The sequence below is a fragment of the Epinephelus lanceolatus genome, chromosome 2, assembly GCF_041903045.1.
Source record: "Epinephelus lanceolatus isolate andai-2023 chromosome 2, ASM4190304v1, whole genome shotgun sequence".
NCBI classification, from domain to species: domain Eukaryota; kingdom Metazoa; phylum Chordata; class Actinopteri; order Perciformes; family Serranidae; genus Epinephelus; species Epinephelus lanceolatus.
The window spans coordinates 11,566,586-11,586,198 of record NC_135735.1 but is presented as its reverse complement, the minus strand read 5'-3'; the positions used below and the strand labels follow the sequence as shown (position 1 = coordinate 11,586,198).

The following is a 19,613-nucleotide window of genomic DNA, read 5'->3' as shown; positions in this document are numbered from 1 at the left end:
GTTGTTGGCGATTTGTCTTAATTCTGACAGATATTGTTGTCGGATGATTGGTGAGGGGAATACAAATTTGTACACTGTGGCAGAATGGATGAAGATGAACTGAGGGAGGGAAAAGATTGCATGCAATCACCAGACATTGTATTTTAATTAACAAAATTATCCTCTAACAGTTTGATCTGATTTTCAGGAATGAATGAACGTACCACTCATGGCAGGGGGAGTTGACTCTGTCACCAGGATAATACTCCTTCCCTTTCCATAGACAGGGGCAGGATGCTGGTTCAAAGCACTCGTCTCCATGTTTCAGCAACCTGTGGGGCAAACACAAACTTGTTAAAGGACAACACATTCTGGTTTGAAATAGTGTGACGGTAGTAGTGGTTTGAGATCAGCAGATTCTGGAAATGTTTTCTTGGGCTAAGTCCAAGCAGCTGCCTACGGGGCAGAAAAATTAAGCAAATGCAGAAATGCTAGAACTGCAGTTCCTCTAATGGCCACTTGAGGCTGGCTCCAGTGAATCCCCAGAGACCCCCATGTAAAACTCCCAACTTTACAGCAGAAACATGTTTCAAGTCTGGTTCAAAAAACAGTTTTGTTCTCTATAGCTAATTTCCCCCACCATGACAACTGTATGGGGGGTGAATATTTCTATAACTTACCCTCTTACATTTTATTAAGGCTTAAAGTTATGCATGATTTAGGGTGGGGCTGCTTTGAGTGACAGGTTGACTGCATCACCACAGCCGAAATGCCACACTTGAGGCTTAAAAACAGGAGTCCACAAACCAATGGGTGACGTCAAAATGGCTATGTCCATTATTCTTCTACAGTTTGTGGTTAAATCCTGCAACTACGGCTTCTTAATCTTACAGGAGACACATGGTCCCAGATGTTTCCTGTTCAAACATCCATGAGCACGATGCTTACTTTAGTTAGCTTGATTTGTTTATCAAGAATGAAAAAAAAAAAAAAAATGGGGCGTCGGTGGATTTGTGGGTAGAGCAGGCGCCCCATGTACAAGGCTGTTGCCGCAGCGGCCGGGTTCGAATCCAGCCTGTGGCCCTTTGCTGCATGTCATCCCCCCTCTCTCTCTACCCCTTTCACGCTTACCTGTCCTGTCCATTAAAGGCAAAATGCCCTAAAAAATATCTTTAAAAAAAAGAATGAAAAAAATTACCCAGACGCCTAAAAATATATCAGTATTCTAACAAGAGAACTGCAGTGAGAACATATTCCAACCAACTACGGGGGGCAACCCCAAAACCAACGCACTCTCACTCCGACCTCGTCACATATTGACGTTTGGTCATGGACTTTCCAGCTCCAAATTCGACATGCAAGGTACCCTGGGTGCGTTGGTTGTTGACGTTCTGGGACGCCATGTCAAGTTCTGCCTGTTACATGCATTGTCTTCTTTCCAAATACTCTTCCATTTTCACAGGAAATTTACCATTTACATACAGTCTCTTTCAAAATAAATGCACTATGTTGGAACGTTGGTTTATAATTTTCATGGACACAAACACTGCTCACCCAGGTGAAAATCAGTGTTCGGTGGACCCATTTCACCTCAATTTCACTCGCCACATTTCCCCCGACAGCCCTGGCTGGCATTTAACTGTAACAGTGTTCTTCAGCGTGTCATGCTGACGTTCAGGACAACTTTTTTCGTCTGTGTCTGACGCCGCAAGTCACTGCCCAAGCGCCAGATTTTCACAACTTTGGAGTGAGACCGGGTTGCCAAAACACAAAATGAAAGTCTTATTTATCTTTTCGTGTACTCTTAACTAGTCTGAGTTAAAATGAAAGAGACTGAACCTATCACAGGTAGAATCTCTACCCAGGGTCTCATTCAGTACTGCCAAGAAACATAAAAATAACATAAAATATTACAATGATAATAATATTATGATTATTTTCTTCTTACCAAACTACACTCAACTGTATCACAGCATAGAGAGAAGCGCTATTCGTGGACGAGAGGCTTCTGCAAGCCAACCTGAGCTAGTGAGCATTACAGCTCAGCCGAGGAGGATGCCATTAGTGTTTACATCTCACACAGTCACAACCACGAGCCTCTCAGCCATGAGTAGATGCACTCTTCCTTGTGCAGTGATAGCTCTCAGCAGTAGAGGATTCCTTATTCTTTTTCAACTTAGCCATAAAATGCAAAACAACAAGGCCTTTATGTTTCACCATTATTAGTTTTTGGCAATAATCCTTCTTTTCTTCCACCATGGAGCCGCTCATTCTCTCCCACTAGACTTCACCACAGACATGACTTGCTGATGTAGTTCTTCGTGAAGGCACCGACAACCTTGATGACCTGTTTTGTCATTTAGCACAAGAGCATCTTGGTCATTTAAACAAATTTCTCATGAATGAAGAAATAGATGTGGTTCCACCTGAAGATTAGAAACCAATCACAGTAAGAATAAGCTGATTGAATTTTTGACTGTCATCATCAAAAGGCCAATAAAAGTGCCTCATAAGTCAATGCCGTCTAATTTGGAGTTATTATTCCAGAACTGTGAGCTAACAGGACGCTATCATGTTATAACATAATCATCATTTGGAGCTCCTGTGTTCATCTCAAACCCAGATATGAGGACCATCCTTTGCCAAGAGAGCGACAGAGGCAGAGCCAAAGCAGGTTGGCTTCCAGAGCAGAGCCATGCCAGGAAACAAGAGGGAGAGAGTTTCAGGGGTGGGCGACTGTGGATGAAAAGCGGTAACACTCGTTAGCTACATGAGAAAACCACACAATTAGGATTCTCAGAGATAGAGAGAGAAACAGTCTTTGTCTGGATGCCTCCATTTGCTTTCCACTCTGCGAGACGAAGCTGATAAGTATCTTGTAATATCCAGGGTTGAGCTATATCCACTGGCGAGGCCGCAGACAATGAAGTGACATACTGAATGGTCCCGCCACAAACCTCAGGTTCATCTGAGTAGAGTTACACCCCAGATAAAACGGTGTTAACAGCTTCCTTTATCCGCCCGCCAAGCTGCCGTATCAATTACTCCGATCAAAGATTCTACAATCATTCATTCTCCTGACCTACGTGCACATTATGAATAAATCCACAAAAACACAGCCCTCATTTTGAGTTCAATTCCATCAGACGATGTAGAAGTGGCCGTGGAAGATGTAGTCGCATAGAGCGGCGACAGGCGAGCCAGACGGCACAATGGGTTGACTGCAAGTCTGTGATGCATCTGGTGATGTGCCAGGCTCTGCGCACCCACTGAAGATCACGGGTTTAATTATACAAGACTCATTCATACATCATTTTTATTTGCTGCAAAGTCGGCTACTAAAGGAAAAACCCATTAAACTTTGGAGTAGATCCAAATCATGGAGCGGATACACAAGTCATGTCTTCATCATCCCCCAAACTGCATCTTCACTGAGAGGTCCAAGGTTATTTCTTGTCTTTATTTAGTACTGTAACACCCCGTTTAAAACACAGTCATGCCTCTCTAGGTTCATCTACAGGCAGTGTTTTTTTTTTACAGTTGTATGTACGTATGTATGTACTGTAACCAAAACCAGATTGTGGTATGCTGCGTTGTCCTGTGCTGCACCTGAAGGTTCAGGTTCATATGAGTTCAGCTGGGCTAATTGTCACAGAATGAGGAAGGAATGAATGGTCTACATTTTGATCATAAACAAAGTGTGCCATTGTGAATGAAAACACAATGGATTCTTCTGTCAGCACCTCAGCTAATTATTTCCCATTAGAGGTTTTTAAGTCCTGCTGCAGATGAATACCTCGCAGTTGACTTTGAGTTTGGATTTTTTTTTCTTCCTAGTGATAATCATCTAAGTGTAGTATTAATATGACAGAGGGAACACCTGCTCATCATCTGCTGTCCCGTTTAGAAAAGAGAACCAGAGGGAGCAAGTTGAAGACATGAGACTGATTGGTAACAAAAAAGATTTAAGTCAGGGAGGAATATTTAAATATGAGACTGAGGTCTTGGCTTTATATTTAGTGACCATATTTCGGTGTTTGTACACCATCATCCCCCCAAAAAACAAGGTGCAGTAATCTTGTTATGTTCCTTACAGGATAAATACAGCTTTATTCACGTCTAAATCTGCCCATATTGACATTGTCTTGCACTACAGATTTTTTAAAACAGCTCTTTGCAAAATTCAGAGTGTATGAGTTGGCTGGCATCCAACAGCTAATAGTGCTAACTCCATAAACAAAGCTTAACAAAGGCAACAGTGCTGACACAGCTAACTGTGTTAACTACAGGGAAACCAGAGGGTGTGTGCTATACTTCCGTGAAACTGCTGTACCAGTATCATGCACTAAAGCCCCGTTTGCACCAAACACTTTCAGTATGGTACCTTTGGAACCCAAAGTAGCCCTTCAGACACGGTACCTAGACCCTAGAGTTTCCACCACAAACAGTCCTCTTAAATTGTGGGCGGGGTTGTTGTCACTCACTGCTCCGTCCAGCAATCACTGTATTTCCTCATTATCAGTGACACAGATGGAAGACTGCATCTCGTTTATCGTCCACAGAACGAGGCTGCACACTCAATGGGACATTCAAAAATAGCAGCTTTGTGCATTTAGTCCTTTTCGGGCAAGCTCAGGGGTTTAGTGTTGCCAGAACCCACAGGAGCAGCGCTTTGTGACACTTTTTTTGTCTCAAATTGAGGATTAGAATATATGCACTTCATGTAATCTGGCCGAAATTAATATATATATAAACGCTTGAAGATCTGCTCATTACTAAAAGTGTATGTCATATAAAAACTAAGGAATGATCGAAGTTGTCATGGCTAGGTACCATCCACAACTTTTCACAGTGGAAACAGAAAAAAAAAGCGTCCTGAACTGAACTGAACTGTACCTTACTGCTCGGTGGAAACGGGGCTTATTATGCACATACAGTCTGACTGGTTTATCACAACAAATTACAGAGAAACTCAGATTACAACACACATAGAGGTAGCGTGACTTCATTCTCTGCTCAGGACACCATTATTCCACAATATCTTTACATTGCAATGAGAGGTTTGCTGCTATATTAATGGTCTGAATGTTGCATACAGAACCTTTATCTGTAGCCTCAGGAGTTTTGACCACCAGCAGCACAATGTTTGTAAGAGTGGGTTCTCGATTTGTTTGTACGTGCACACACACAAGGGGATGCAGGTAATGCAATGCACATTTCTGCCTCTGGTGTCACGCAATTCCTCTGGTTGATGCGGTGGTTGCAACCAGGATTTAAAACATTTTAAAAATAGGCTTTGCAAAGGTTTTATGTTGAAGGAAGAATAAAACACTTAAGAGCCCCTCAGCGGTCATATGGTAGAAATAAACATTGATGCAGAAAGATGTGTAAACAGTAATAAATGGTGAGAAGAGATTGTTAAACCAAGCGGACATATTGCTAAACTGAGTGCACAGATTGGGAAACTGGGCTGTTGCTTCAACTTCATGACCTCAACACCACTGTATGAAAACTATGGTTTTGCATAGAGCCAAGAGAATTAAGTCAGCAATTGCTGAAAAGATAAATCTCTACATAAAATAATAGATAAGATACTAGATAATAGAACAATATGCCAGTAATCAACTTTATAAAATGCTGTTTATTTTGAGCCTGATTTGTTCAGTCTGAGCCAGATTTTGCAGCTGTAATAACAACCTGTTATTCTTCTCCAAACTGTGACAAACAAGTTTCTAAAGATCAGACTCGTGACTGAACCTCTAACCTGTCTAACCGTCACTGCTCTTATTAATACAGCTGTCATCAGGGAGCTGAATGAGATCTCTTTGTCTCCATATTTACCGTAAAATTAGCTCACAAACTATCAGGTTCCAGGGAGTTATTAAACACTTGTACCGTGACTGGCAAGATTCTCGTCACCATAAAGGTCATCTGGCTTAAAGTGGCGAGGAGGAATAAATGAATCACCTCGGTGAGGTCAGTCTGACGCAGGATCAATATGCAGACTGGGTGTCTCACCTTTTCCTGTGTCACTGTGTTTAATGCTGTTTGACGAAACTCTGCTCTGATGATATTTATAGACTGGGACTGAAGGTTAATGAAAGTGCACATGTAATACGGTGTGTGGTGTTAAAAGTTATGTTTCACTTCAGGAGATTTTTGTTAAACCTCACAGTTTTTCACTGTAGCTACAAAATATAATTAAACCTGTCTCTGACCTAGTGGCTTAAGGTTAAATATGCCGATTTGGGAACTCTTCTTCTTGGGTAATCTTACTTCTTTCTATTTTATGTTATATATTAAATAATTGGTTGTTAAAGTTAAAAACAATTAAATATGGAGGAGTAATGCATTAATAGATATAATAATAATAATAATTCTATATTTATGGCCAAATTCCAGATAAAAAGATTTACAGAATAAAAAAAATACACAAGAAATTAATTTTGCTCTATTTCTATGAATTACTCAGGTTATTATCTCATTAATTCAGGAAAATAATAGACATTTCTTGTGTTAAAAAAAACTTAAACAGCCTCAGAAAGTATAAACATCTTAGATTTAGTTGTGTCAGGTGTTAATGTATTTAAGTGTTAGAATTAAAGTTGCTCTTCTGTCAGTCACCGATATTACCAAACAAACCTTTAAAGGGGAATAACTGATTATTTTATGGAATCTCAAGCTAATATGATCGGACATCATTTGTTTCTAACGCACACACTGTGTGTATAAATGTATGTTTAGCTGTGTTTTTATTAAAATTCATATCTTTTAGTTTTTAATTTTATGTATTAATTTCTAACCACTTGATATTACTCAGTTTAATGTTTGTTTTGTTCTTCTTCCTCTGTAACTTCTACATTTAGATGAAAGAGAAACGATATGATAAGTGTGTATTAGAGACCGTGTGCTGCAGAACATAAGGCCTCTGTTGTCTCGAGGTTTAGAGCTACCATCAGTGAGCTATATAATCTGTGCAGAAGCGTCATAATCTAGGATCTAGGATGTATTTTGCTAACCTACTGCCTGTGCATATTGTAATCAGGATGACTCTTGGTTGATGTCACAGAATGAAACCACTTAACCCTCCATTCAGGCCGACAGCCAGAAGGGATTACAGAGATCAGATGACTGTAATCTACACCATGATGTCTGTCCACCTCATCGGCTGGTTCTGAGGACTTTTTGTGTCCTGTTGGTGATCTAAGGCTCATCACAAAACATGGCTGCTGGCTGGTAAAGAACATTACTACAAAATATAAAATACTGCTGTTTGACTAGGCATTGAGAATTAGGTGAGTTTTTGTCATTGTCAAAACTCAACAATTGATTTCTTTAAATCTCAACAGAGGCTCAGAAATCTTTAAAACATAGTTTCTGACAAACCTGAACAATTTCGGTTGATTCAGGTGAACTTTCAGTACTTTTAAAAACTAATAGTTTAATCACTTTTAGTTTGATCTGTTTGCCTTAAAGGAGATCCGATGAATGAACCAGACAAACTTGGTATTGCATCTTGCCTTAAAAGATTCTTCTCCATCATTATTTAATAATCAATCAAACTGACCACAAAATGTCAAGACTGAAAGTCACACCTCCTCAACTCTGATCCTGAACACAGACACACTGCAGGGTGTGTCCTCAGCTACCTCCTCTACTCCTTCTTTACACCCCTCCAACACCACCGTCAAAACTGCAGACGACACTACATTATAAGACGGTAATAGACACCAATAGTAAAAAAGCTGTCAGGGAAGATGTTCAACATCTAACCGAGTGGTGCTTCCATAAAGACCTGGACCTCAACACTAAAAAAAACAAGGAGATGATAACAGACTTCAAAAGATCAAGCCAGTGAGCTTCCTACCTTCTGCATTCAAGGAAAATAGGTAGAGAGGGTGGAGAGCTTCAAATTCTTGAGTCTACATTGTCTCAGAGCTCACATGGTCTGTAATCATCTCTCAGCAGGTGAAGGCGACCCAGCAGAGACTATACCTCCTTAAAAAGTTAGAATAGAATCTTCTCCCACAGGAGCTGCTGGTCAACTTTTACCAGGCCACCATATAGAGCCTCCTCAGCTACTGCTGCACAGTGTGGTACAACAGCTGCAGTAGGGACGACCAGCAGAATCTACAACTGGTGGTGAAGGTGGCTCAGTGGGTCACTAGCCTCGTTCACACTGCCTGTTCTAGGCGTTAATATTGCGCCATTATTCCACATCACTGTTCTGTATAAAAGGTACGATCACGGACAAGGGGACAGAGTTGTCTCACCTTTAAGCCGGCAGCAGAGGTAGTAACTATGAACCAACGTCTGTGTAAAAAGGAAAACCAGCAGGATGGGACAATGGATGGGATGAGTGAGGCGGCTGTTTGATTCTGTTTAACAGTGCAACAGCTGCGTAAACAAGGGACTACGTGGCGGCCTGATGGCATGATCTCTGTGTAAAAAGGGCACCACACTACCACCTCTGAAGGATATTTAAGGCCCAGGCACACCAAATCAACTTCAGACTACTAGCGGCAAAGAAGACACCCTGTCGTGTTGCCATGTCTCAACCAAAAAAGTTGCACATGAACACATCGCAAAGATTATAGCTGACGGTCAACCAGCATGTTCTTCACCTGTGTGGGAGGAAGTTACTCTCCACACCAGCAGACGGCGGTCAATTGTATCGCCTCATTAAAAAAACCCATTCCTGCTAAAGAGCTCAGGGGCTAAAGAAAAATAATCCATCCTTATAATAATAATGATAATAAAAATACTAAATTTATATAGCACATTTTAAAAAACAAGTTTGTTTTGGTTTCACTCCCTCTTGACTTTAGCTCTTTGTTTACCTTTCTCACTTCTGTTTCTCCTCTTCTGCACTAAGTTGAATTGCCAGTCAGAGTGATTTTCATTCACAGACAGACTCCGCTGTGCCGACACAAATTCAACATATTGAATCAGCCAAAACAAAAAGTCAATGTGGAGCAACGAGGGGCAACGGAGGTCAACCGGGGGGCAATGCTGTGGGCCACACCGCACCGATGACGGCAGCAGAAGCTCACGAACCACCCAACTTTGACCGACAGCCAAATGTTGGCTTGGTGTGTCATGGCCTTGACACAACAAAAGAAAGCCATCACATAAGAGCCTTCCCACCCTGGACACTGTCTACTACTATGCTGCACACGACTGGAGAGCTGCTACACAGATTTTCATCAACAGTAAAGATCTTTCTATCTTAAATTCTCTTCTAAATACAAGAGAAACAGCTGTAAAATCCTACAAACACCCCAACATGACCAACAATAAGAATCGATGCCCAGATTAAGATTCAGCCTCCTACACAGGTAACATTATCACCAGTTACCGGGATGTTTTGATCCTTGCCATCCTCCTGCAGAGGTAGGAGGAGGAGGAGGAGGAGGAGGAAGAGGAGGATTGAAGGATTATTCCTGGCTCATGTGACATTTTTAGAGAGTCTTTAACCAGTCTGCAGCCCGACCCCCTGCTCACCCCGGCTTTAATGACACAGTCAGCCCGGCACACTCAGAGCTTTAGATTTCACCAAACCCACGCAGTCAATTCTTAACCTTTATTTATCCAGAAAAGGTCACGCTCTTTACCAGAATCACTCTCATTCATTTTCATACATGTAACACACTGTCATAGCAAACAGCTGAGCAGGAAAACTACAGTGTGCTGCAAGAGGCGGACAAAATAACTTCACTCACCCAGGGGGGCAGGTACATCCAGCCACGCAGGGCTCATGTGTCGAGCAGGTGAGGTTCAGCAGGTAGGATTCACAGGTGCGCTCGCAGGCCACGCCCCCTCCCGACATGAGGCCATCGTCCCCCTCTGAGCAGTTCTGGTAGAGCTGACCAGCTGGACACAACATGTCTGTGAGAGGAGAGAAATCGCAGGCTGGTGAGGGGCTACAATAAAGACGACAAAAACAAGATCCAGCAGCTCCAGTTTCTACCACGCTCTATCATCTTCTTTAATCCGTGTCCTCCCATGTTTTGTGTTACTACTTTGAATTAATTTTGGCTAAATTTAATGATTAGTATAATATTTCCAAGTTTATTTTTCACTGCATGATTGTGCCAAGCCATGGACTAAGACTACGAGAGAGAGGGTCACAAAGATGAAGATGTACAAGCACAGATTTGATAATCGTAACAGAATGAAACACATTAATGTGACCGGTCAAACAAAGCATCTGCATCTGTTATCAGCTTCAGAAATAGCTTATTAAAGTGACTCACCACTGTGTGTTGTTTGAGACACCAGTTTACCGTTCAGACACAATCTGCAAGGAAACAAAGAGAAGACAGGACGATGATGATGATGAAACACGATGAAGGTAAATACAGAAACCACACTGGAGGTTTATACATTAAATACAGGGATCACTTGGGGATAATTCCAGTGTGATTGCAATTTCTGCTTTCTTGTTTTTGTGTTCAGTCACTTATTTAGTTGGTGTTTCATCTCTTTTAATCACATCTGGAAACATCCACACTCTTTTTCATTATTCTTTCTCTCTAGATCCACTCATGTGATTTAACTTTTGCACCATTACTAGCACGATTGTGTTTTTCTCACATGCCTCCGGTGAACAAAGAATCTAAAAACTGAAAATTTTCTTGATAAATTTAAGTCATAGGGAACCGCGTTTAAGAAACATCAAAACTATATCGAAACATCCGTTTACAAACTTTCACACAGCTCATGCAGTATAATGAAGTACCCCTGTTCCACCAAAATCAGCCACACTGCCTGCATGAGCAGCGTGTGTGTCGCAGAATCTCTTGTTTTTTGGCACCCATGTTCACAAATAAGAGCAGCCACACTGCCCAAGTGAGCAGCGCTGCTCATACGCACCTTGGTTGCTACTCAACTGTGGAATATCTAAAGATTCAAAGTCTCACATATTGTTTTCTGTGTGATGTGTGAGATTTTTTTAGCAAAAATAAACAGTGAAAATGGTGTGTTGATCAATCATATTACCATCATACCACCTTTCAATACATTTCAATATCTGTCACAGACATGAACATATCTCCTGTTTCCGTTTCAAAATAAAAGCCCTCCGACAACGTTTCTATGGACACAATCCCTACATCTGTTAACACAAGGCTTTTTTTTTGTGAAATGTTTGCATGACCATGTTGTTGTAAATGCAGTGGCTTGCACAGCTCCATAAATTATTGGAGTGCTGGCTTTTAATTGTAGAAATACATTCCTCATAGTAGCAGGCAGCTCTGCAGCAAAGCGGCAACACTGTATATGTGAACATGTTGTTAAACATGGTCGCCTATGAATTCATTTCATTGGGAATTTTTTTTTTCTATTTTTGGATTCTTCACTCATCGGCAGCATGCGAGGAAAACAAAGTCATTTTTCACAAATTCAGTGTAACACAGGGTGAGTTATTGATATATTTATGGTTCTAGTGGAGGTTAAAGTATTCCTTTAACTAACTGAACAGCCTCTAGTTGTTTTCTCTGCTGCCTCTACCCATTTGTGTTTCCTAATTAAATGACCAGAAGTCAGTGATCATTCAGTTCAATCATCATCATTAGTTATCGTTATTTGAGAACAATATAAAAAGCTAAAATTGTCCTTTAAAATTTGAGGGTTAAGATGTAGGAAGACAGAGACAGAGGAGAGGATCTTACTGAACACCTGCTGAAGTCATGATCACATCTCCTGGTTCGTAATCTGCTCCGAGGAAGCTGCAGGGACACTCACTCCTGAAAAAACACAACAGTAAACAAAACAAAGCACAAACACACAAGATGAAACAAGTGCGATTACGAGTTTTGTTTGAGTATTTTGAATTTCAGTAAAATCAATAGGCCTTTAATTTGATGTCCAAAACTCTTTAGAAACCTCCTAAATCCAAAATAACACATCAGGCTTTAGTGGTGTAAACCAGACCCTGCTCAGTTAGTTCATTATTGTGTAAAGAGTCATGTTAAAGAGGGCTTTGTGTTACCTTAAACAGAGTATTACAGGTAAGTGGATAGGGGGCAGATAAGCAGGATTTAGGAGGTGAAGTCAGTGCTCAGAGGTGTCAAATCCACAACAAACCTCCTTCAAAAAAACTTAATCTGTTTAGACAAAATTGTTATTAAAAAAAACAGGAAAAAATGAGCGGAGACTGAAAGCCTTGTAACATATAGGCCAGCGCCACACATCAGCCTCTGTACTACAAATTCTTTCTCACTGGTTATCAGATATCGGTGTCCCCAGCCCAAGGGGGAATGAAAGGGGGGTTTCACGGTGAATTCCTTGATGTAACTCTATCACATGGTAAGTAAGGCACAGCGCTGCACTAGGATGTAAAAACCTGGGACATTTAAGAGGAATTAAGCTGCATGTCTTCTAGGGCAGAGTGGGCTGAAAGGGAGAGCACAATTACTGAGGTCCTCTGGCTCTGTAACGTCTGTGAGAAAGATACAAGGCTTTCCACTTAAAAGCTGACCTAAACTTCAGAGTAGATACAAATATCACTTTGAGAGGATTTGTTTGGTGGAGTGACTCCAGCCAGTTAGCTGTTTAACAGGCACCGCAACAGGTGGACTTGGAGCTGTACAACAAGGACACCTGGTCACTCCTGAACTGCACACTAAAAACTCAACATACAGTAAAATAAACAAATAAATAAAGCATTACATTTCTGTTCTTGTGTTGCTATTTTGTGCACTAAAGTAAAAGAAGATGTATTTTTGTTTGTCAGAGGGCCCCACTGTGTCCTCCAGCTGTACCTGTGCACACAGGTGTGTGTTCGATGGTTGTAGAAGGTCTCCTGAGGGCAGACGCAGCCCTCCTCACACTCCTCCCCACAGTGCTGCGGGACAGAGAGGGCGGAGCAACGGCGCTGGCAGGACGAGACGCAGGTGCCGTACTGCATGGTGGCAGGACAGGTGACCGCTACATAAAGAGACAGAGTTAACAGGAAGTTTCAGATTCCCATATTACCTCATATTTGCTGCTCAGTGTGATTATATGTACGTTGGCTTGTAACATAACATCCTGTAGATGTACAGTTCTGTCACATTTAAACCTGCAATGAGTGACGTCTTTAGGGCAGTGGAAACAAGACGTGAACTGAGCCTTATAGCCGAGCCTGCAGCAGAGACTAGCAGTTGGCCACAGAGGTCTGGTGAGGTCACCTCTAACTACACACGCTCACATTTTTTACATTGTCAATCTTATGAACTGTATACACAATGTGTCAGTATAGTTAGTATGCGAATATGCTCAATACTCACCACAGTCAGGTATCTGCGATCGAAAGTCAACGATGACGGAGAATCTGCGGCAGTGGCGAGCATAATGGGCCAGTGCAGAGCAGAGGCAAGGCGTCCCGCACTTACAGGTGTCTGAGCGGCACTGCTGATGGAAGGTTGTCGGACTGAGGTACTCGTGGCAGGCGGAGAACAGATCCTGGTTCAGTATGTCACACATCTCTGAGGCGTAGGTCACTGAGCAGGTCGACACCATGTCACACACATGAAACACGTTGAAAAATGGCAAATTATTTGAAAAAGCATAAAAATATACAAACAAAAAGTGTATAAATCTATATTTACAAGATTTATTTTGGAATGACTTCAATATCACACACATCCATATCAATTCATGTGTCTGCAGCTGCCTCACAGTAAAAGCTGCCAGGAATCTAGTGAAGCAGTGTGACATTTACAACCATCACATTACACTCACAGGCCACTTTATTAGGTACACCTTACTAGTACCAGGTTGGACCCCTTTTGCCTTCAGAACTGTCTTAATTCTTGGTGTCATATATTCAACAAGCTGCTGGAAACATTCCTCAGAGATTTAGGTCCATATTGACATGATGACATCACACAGTTGCTGCAGATTTGTTGGCTGCACATCCATGATGTGAATCTCCCGTTCCACCACATCCCAAAGGTGCTCTATTGGACTGAGATCTGGTGACTGTGGAGACCATTGGAGTACAGTGAACTCATTGTCATGTTCAAGAAACCAGTTTGAGATGATCTGAGCTTTGTGACATGGCGTGTTATCCTGCTGGAAGTAGCCATCAGAAGATGGGTACACTGTGGTCATAAAGGGATGGACACGGTCAGCAACAATACTCAGGTAGGCTGTGGTGTTTAAACCATGCTCAGTTGGTACTAAGGGGCCCAAAGTGTGCCAAGAAAATCTCCCCCACACCATTACACCACCACCACCAACAGCCTGAACCCTTGATACAAGGCAGGATGGATCCATGCTTTCATGTTGTTTACACCAAAGTCTGACCCTAACATCTGAATGTGGCAGCAGAAATCCAGACTCATCAGACCAGGCAACGTTTTTCCAATCTTCTATTGTCTAGTTTTGGTGAGCCTGTGTGAACTGTAGCCTCAGTTTCCTGTTGTTAGCTGACAGGAGTGGCACCTGGTGTGGTCTTCTGCTGCTGTAGCTCATCTGCTTCAAGGTTGGACGTGTTGTTGGTTCAGAGATGGTCTTCTGCAGACCTTGGTTGTAACCAGTGGTTATTTGAGTTACTGTTGCCTTTCTATCATCTTGAACCAGTCTGGCCATTCTCCTCTGACCTCTGGCATCAACAAGGCATTTTGGCTCACTGGATGTCTCCTCTTTTTGGGACCATCCTCTGTAAACCCTAGAGATGGTTGTGTGTGAAAATCCCAGTAGATCAGCAGTTTGTGAAATACTCAGACCAGCCTGCCTGGCACCAACAACCATGCTACGTTCAAAGTCACTTAAATCACCTTTCTACTCCATTCTGATGCTCAGTTTGAAGTTCAGCAGGTCGTCTTGACCATGTCTACCATGTGTTCAGGAGCACCTGAACAGGGGTACCTAATAAAGTGGCCGGTGAGTGTAAACAGACTTTGCCTATCCTATATTATACAGCCCAATTTGACAGGCTTTTACATTTTTCACCTGATATTAACACAGTAAATATTTAGAAACAGAAAAAGCTGAAGGCAGAAGAGAAACTAACCGGCCTGCTGGTGTGTGTCACAGGGGTCGAGCTGAGGTGTGCTCAGGCTGGTCGAACATGCTGACGAGACTCTCCAGGCGTTTCCAAACAGCTGAGGAGTGCTTTCTATCATACCTGATGGAGATCTGCAGGATAACCAGAGCACAGGTTCATTAACGACAACATGAAGACAAAAACAGCTCATTTTGTTTTTCATACAGTGAAACAGATACTGGGAGAAACGACAACCACTGTCGCTTTAAGGTTTGTTAAACAAAATTTAAAAAAAAACAAAAAAAACACAGATTCTGCAAGTCATCATTTTGACTGCAGAGTCTTTTCTTCAGAGCTCGAGGCAAAGTGAGTCCCAGTTTTCTTTCTAGCAGCATACGACTACTTCAGTCACCTACTGTGATGTATATCCATTTACAGCTGTTAGACAACATCCGGCCTTTATGGTCGGCCATTACGATACGGTACAGTGGAGCCCCTATTCCACTAACAGTAAATTCCTTGTTGAAGTGGCGTGTCCAGTTGGGCACTCATCTGGCCCGCCTAAAAGAGCTGATCAGAGAGCGAGGCTTTTGATGCCGAGCCGCAGAGCCAGTGTGCATTACAGAGGGGAGAGTGTGAGAGAGAGAGCACTTCACCATCACCTCCCTCTCTGCCTCTGAAACAGGAGTATGCTCTCTCTTTTTATCATCAGAGGGGGGGTTAACGGAGGGCGCGGGAGGGGTCAAGGGTCGGCCGGCGCACACTTACAGGAAGTCATCTTGAATGTTGCCGTTGAAGGTGCCGCACAGGCCCACCGTGTCGTCCTTCCACAGCTCCTCGGCCTGCAGGTAGAGGCGAAACTCCTTCCAGCTGTACTGCAGGCGCAGGCCGAAAGCCGTCTTCACCTGGAGGAACATGGACGACAGCTCCTGGATGTGGAAGAGGTCTGCGGAGATGTGGGAGGAGGAAATTAAGGCTTTCAGCTGGTGGTAGATGGAGTAAAGTTTAAATAGTTTTAGTTTAGTTCTTATTTCTGTGTCATGCCAAACATCTGGCAAGCCCACGTGGGATTATAGGATAGGATTCCACTATTTTACAAAACAAACATCTCTTATACAAATATATAAAAACAACTTAAGATCAAAAGAGAAACATTTACCATAAAGTACTTCTATATGCTTTCAAATGAAATAACACATTTCAAAAGAGCTGCTACATACCTACAATTTATCCTGATTGAGTTAACAAAGTATTGTGCATTCACTAGTCCTTAAGACACTTGCCAATTTTTTAAATATATTTTCTAAATTTGCATTGTTTACATCCTTATTCCAATCTTCTTCCTTGCTTTTTGCTCAGGCATTGCTACGTCTCTGGGCGCACTGCCAACAGTACTACGACTGTGTATTTCATCACCTGCATACTCATGCCCGAGCACATGATACAAACAAAATGGGGAACTGCTCATAAAACATTACTCCATGGCACTTACAGTGGTCAATAACTCCACATAGGCACCGTTTTGACCTCCAGGGGTTTAATTTCACTATTGAGCACACTCATTAGTGATGCTTTTTAACTTTGTGTTAAAAGAATACTTAACTTGCAAAATGACCATGTGTTTATCAATTACTAACTACATGTTACATTGAATTTGTGATACTTTTCTTTCATGCCTCCACACTGAACAAAGAATCCAAAAACTGCGAACATCTACACTTCCAGACCTGGAGAGACTTCTGCTGGAAAAACCTGATTAGCTTTTTCATCACGCTCAAACAGAAGTCTAAAGAAACCGGCACCCGGCTGTGCTGCTGGAGGGAATGTGAAGGAATCATGGTTGACCATGCCCATATTTTCTGGTCTTGTCCTTCTATCCAGACTTTCTGGGAGGAAGTAGCAACATTCATTACAAAACTTTGGGTTTTAGTTTTAGTAAAACATTCACATCCCTTTTTCTTAGCTATCCCTGATGGACAAAGTAAAGATGATACATATCTACTAAAGATCCTGCTGGCAGCAGGTAAAAAGGCCATCACAAAATACTGGCTCCAGAAAAACTGCCCCACTGCTAGCCTTTTAATTAATACTGTTAAACAATTACATCTACTGAAACAGATGACCTATGACTTCAGAAAGACTTGGGATAAAAACCGTGGAGAAAATGGTGTATTTATTTTGCCAATGAGAGAGATATCACATGATTATCATATGTACCATATATGAAACCCTTACTTTAAATTAGGAAATTTTGTTGTGTCTTTGTAAACATCCCATGACCTCATTTGTATTTTTCGTCTTTATTTTTCTTCTTTTTTTCTATTTATTTTGTTGTTAAACATAGAAAATGTTCATAAATAAAAGTATTTTAAAAAAAAAAAACATCTGTAAACAAACTCTCACACAATTTGTGTAATATAATTAAAATCTTATTTATCCAGTCCTATAAAAATTTCCCAGAACCCAAAGTGATGTCTTCAAATATCTTTTTTCCATTTGTTTTTGTGATACACTGTGAGATATAACAAAGAAACCCTCGGAATGTTGATAAATGCTTAAAAGATTTACTATCGGAAGAGTGAATATTCTACTGAGAAATCAGTCGAATAATTGCCTAATCATTTAATCAAGCACTAGTTTTGTCTCTGTTAAGGTTTGTACTTCAAGATTAAACTTCTTGTTTTTCTTTGCATCTGTAATTCATTGTTCGCACTTTGTTTTTCAGTTGTACATAAAAAGTTCTTCAAAAGAAGGGCTGGTTGATTGATTGTATGACAAGAAAGACAATCAAATGGAGTTAGCAGTACAAAATACTTTGTCAGTACCTAACTGTAACAGAACAAAGTATTGTAAGTGTTGTTTTTACTCCTTAAGGTACAAAAATATCAGATCATTCTCACAGAGTTTATCACAAAACACACAAAGGGCTGTTAACTCCATCAGCAAAATGCAGCACTCATGAAAACAGTGGCGTGAAAAGAACGCAATACTCAGAGGGAAGGCATTTTGCACAACACAATGCAGGAGCTAATCCAGTAAAGTATTGGGAACATTTCTGTTCAATAGCTCAGCTGTCATTCAATCTGTCTCTGCCATGATGGCAGAGTGCTGAAAGAAGTCTGGCGCTGAGTGTGAACAATGTTGGAAGGTGATAAAAGGTGAGGAAGTTACCGTCAGAATAGGGCAGGGAGATGCGGTACTGTCCGGCCATGAAGACCTCGCCAACGTGGCTCAGTGTAATCTCCGTTCTTGGATCCTCGTCAATAACCAGGTTAACTGATTGGATGCAGGCCCCGTCCAAATTCTGCAGTTGAGACAAGATGGCTCGATAAAGCATGCTGGCTTTACCCCAAAGAGCAGCAATAATTCAAATGCACAACAGGACACACAATTAGAGGGAGATAACGGTGAGAGTGAGGAGAACATGAGGAGGAAACAAAGAACTGTAAAAGTGCTTTTAATTGTTGTGGTGATAGAAACATATTTAAATGCCTAGAATTTAAAAAATAAAATTAAAGTCTTGTATTCGACCTGATAAAAAGTGAAACCCCCCCACTGGCGACCTCTAGAGGCTGCAATGTGCATTACAACACACTGCAAAATGTGATATGGCAGTTCTCTATTATTATTAGGGATGTGGAAATATTTGATTTTTAAGGAACAGATACACCAGAGAATTAACGGTGACGAAAGCTACTTGCTGCATCGCCTCATGAAGCACTGCCAAGTGCATTCCAAACCCACAGGCAGTGATATAACTTTAGGTTACAAAGATAACCCCAATTCTCTGATAACATGAGTAAGGTATCTCACTATGGGGTACTATAACCGTAAAGCCAAGCAAAGAAGAAGGAGATGTTGGCCAATCGGCAGCCTGATAAAGAGCTATTACCCGAAGGCTACCTGGAGCACTGATGTCTGTGGCACTTTCTGACGCATCTATTTCCCCTTATAGAGGAAGAGTAGCTTAACGTTTATGTGTAAACATGTAAAAAGTCCTGTTAGCAATGTAAGAACCAGAACTATTTTGGTCACACCCGCCACTAAACAAAATGCCATCTCACTTGTAGTGCTTCACAAAGGAGATACTGGCGCTCACTCTGATGTTACAGGACAAAAACTCAGTTTTCCCTGTCTACACTGAATGCAGAGTTTCTGAAAATCTTCACCCTGGACAGAGTTTTGCAAAAAGTTAACGCATACCAAAACTGTTCACAATCCAGCCAGCAGCTGTCAAGAAGTTTCAGACTAACCACTGACAGACTGCCATCATTCAGCCAACTTCTATCAGGACAAGAAGGCCCAAAAAGGTTGTGCATCATATGTGACCACATTGTGCATTTTGAATTTAAAACCTGGTAAATGTTGACACTCAAGGAACTCACGAGAACTTCTAAACTGTACTTAAATACATCAGTTTGCATCAGTTGCTCTGCTGCTCTGATATTTTTAAAGTAAGGAAGCCTGCACGTCGCTGACAGTAAGCGATCTGCCTCTATGAATCGTCTCTTTCATAAGTGGCAGAGCCCCACAGCCGAAAGGTTTTAGCACCCCCCCGCCCTCCTCCTTTTACTCTTCCCATCATTCACCTCTTGTTTTCGCATAACCTTTTCTCTGTCCAAGTCCCCCACCCCATCCAGTGCCTCTCTTCACCTCCCTC

At 41.7% G+C, this 19,613-nt stretch overlaps 1 protein-coding gene across 1 annotated transcript in view; it reads right to left on the bottom strand.

Annotated features, from left to right (window-relative positions):
• otog (otogelin) overlaps positions 1–19,613 on the bottom strand; it is a 67,179-nt gene that overhangs the window by 31,079 nt on the left and 16,487 nt on the right. The window contains exons 15-23 of the mRNA XM_078162731.1: positions 18,125–18,257; positions 15,722–15,899; positions 14,981–15,105; positions 13,251–13,463; positions 12,744–12,909; positions 11,652–11,726; positions 10,236–10,279; positions 9,702–9,867; positions 204–311 (exon numbers count right to left, since the gene is read on the bottom strand). Coding sequence (XP_078018857.1) covers positions 204–311; positions 9,702–9,867; positions 10,236–10,279; positions 11,652–11,726; positions 12,744–12,909; positions 13,251–13,463; positions 14,981–15,105; positions 15,722–15,899; positions 18,125–18,257 — 1,208 coding nt within the window. The remainder of the gene's footprint in view (positions 1–203; positions 312–9,701; positions 9,868–10,235; positions 10,280–11,651; positions 11,727–12,743; positions 12,910–13,250; positions 13,464–14,980; positions 15,106–15,721; positions 15,900–18,124; positions 18,258–19,613) is intronic.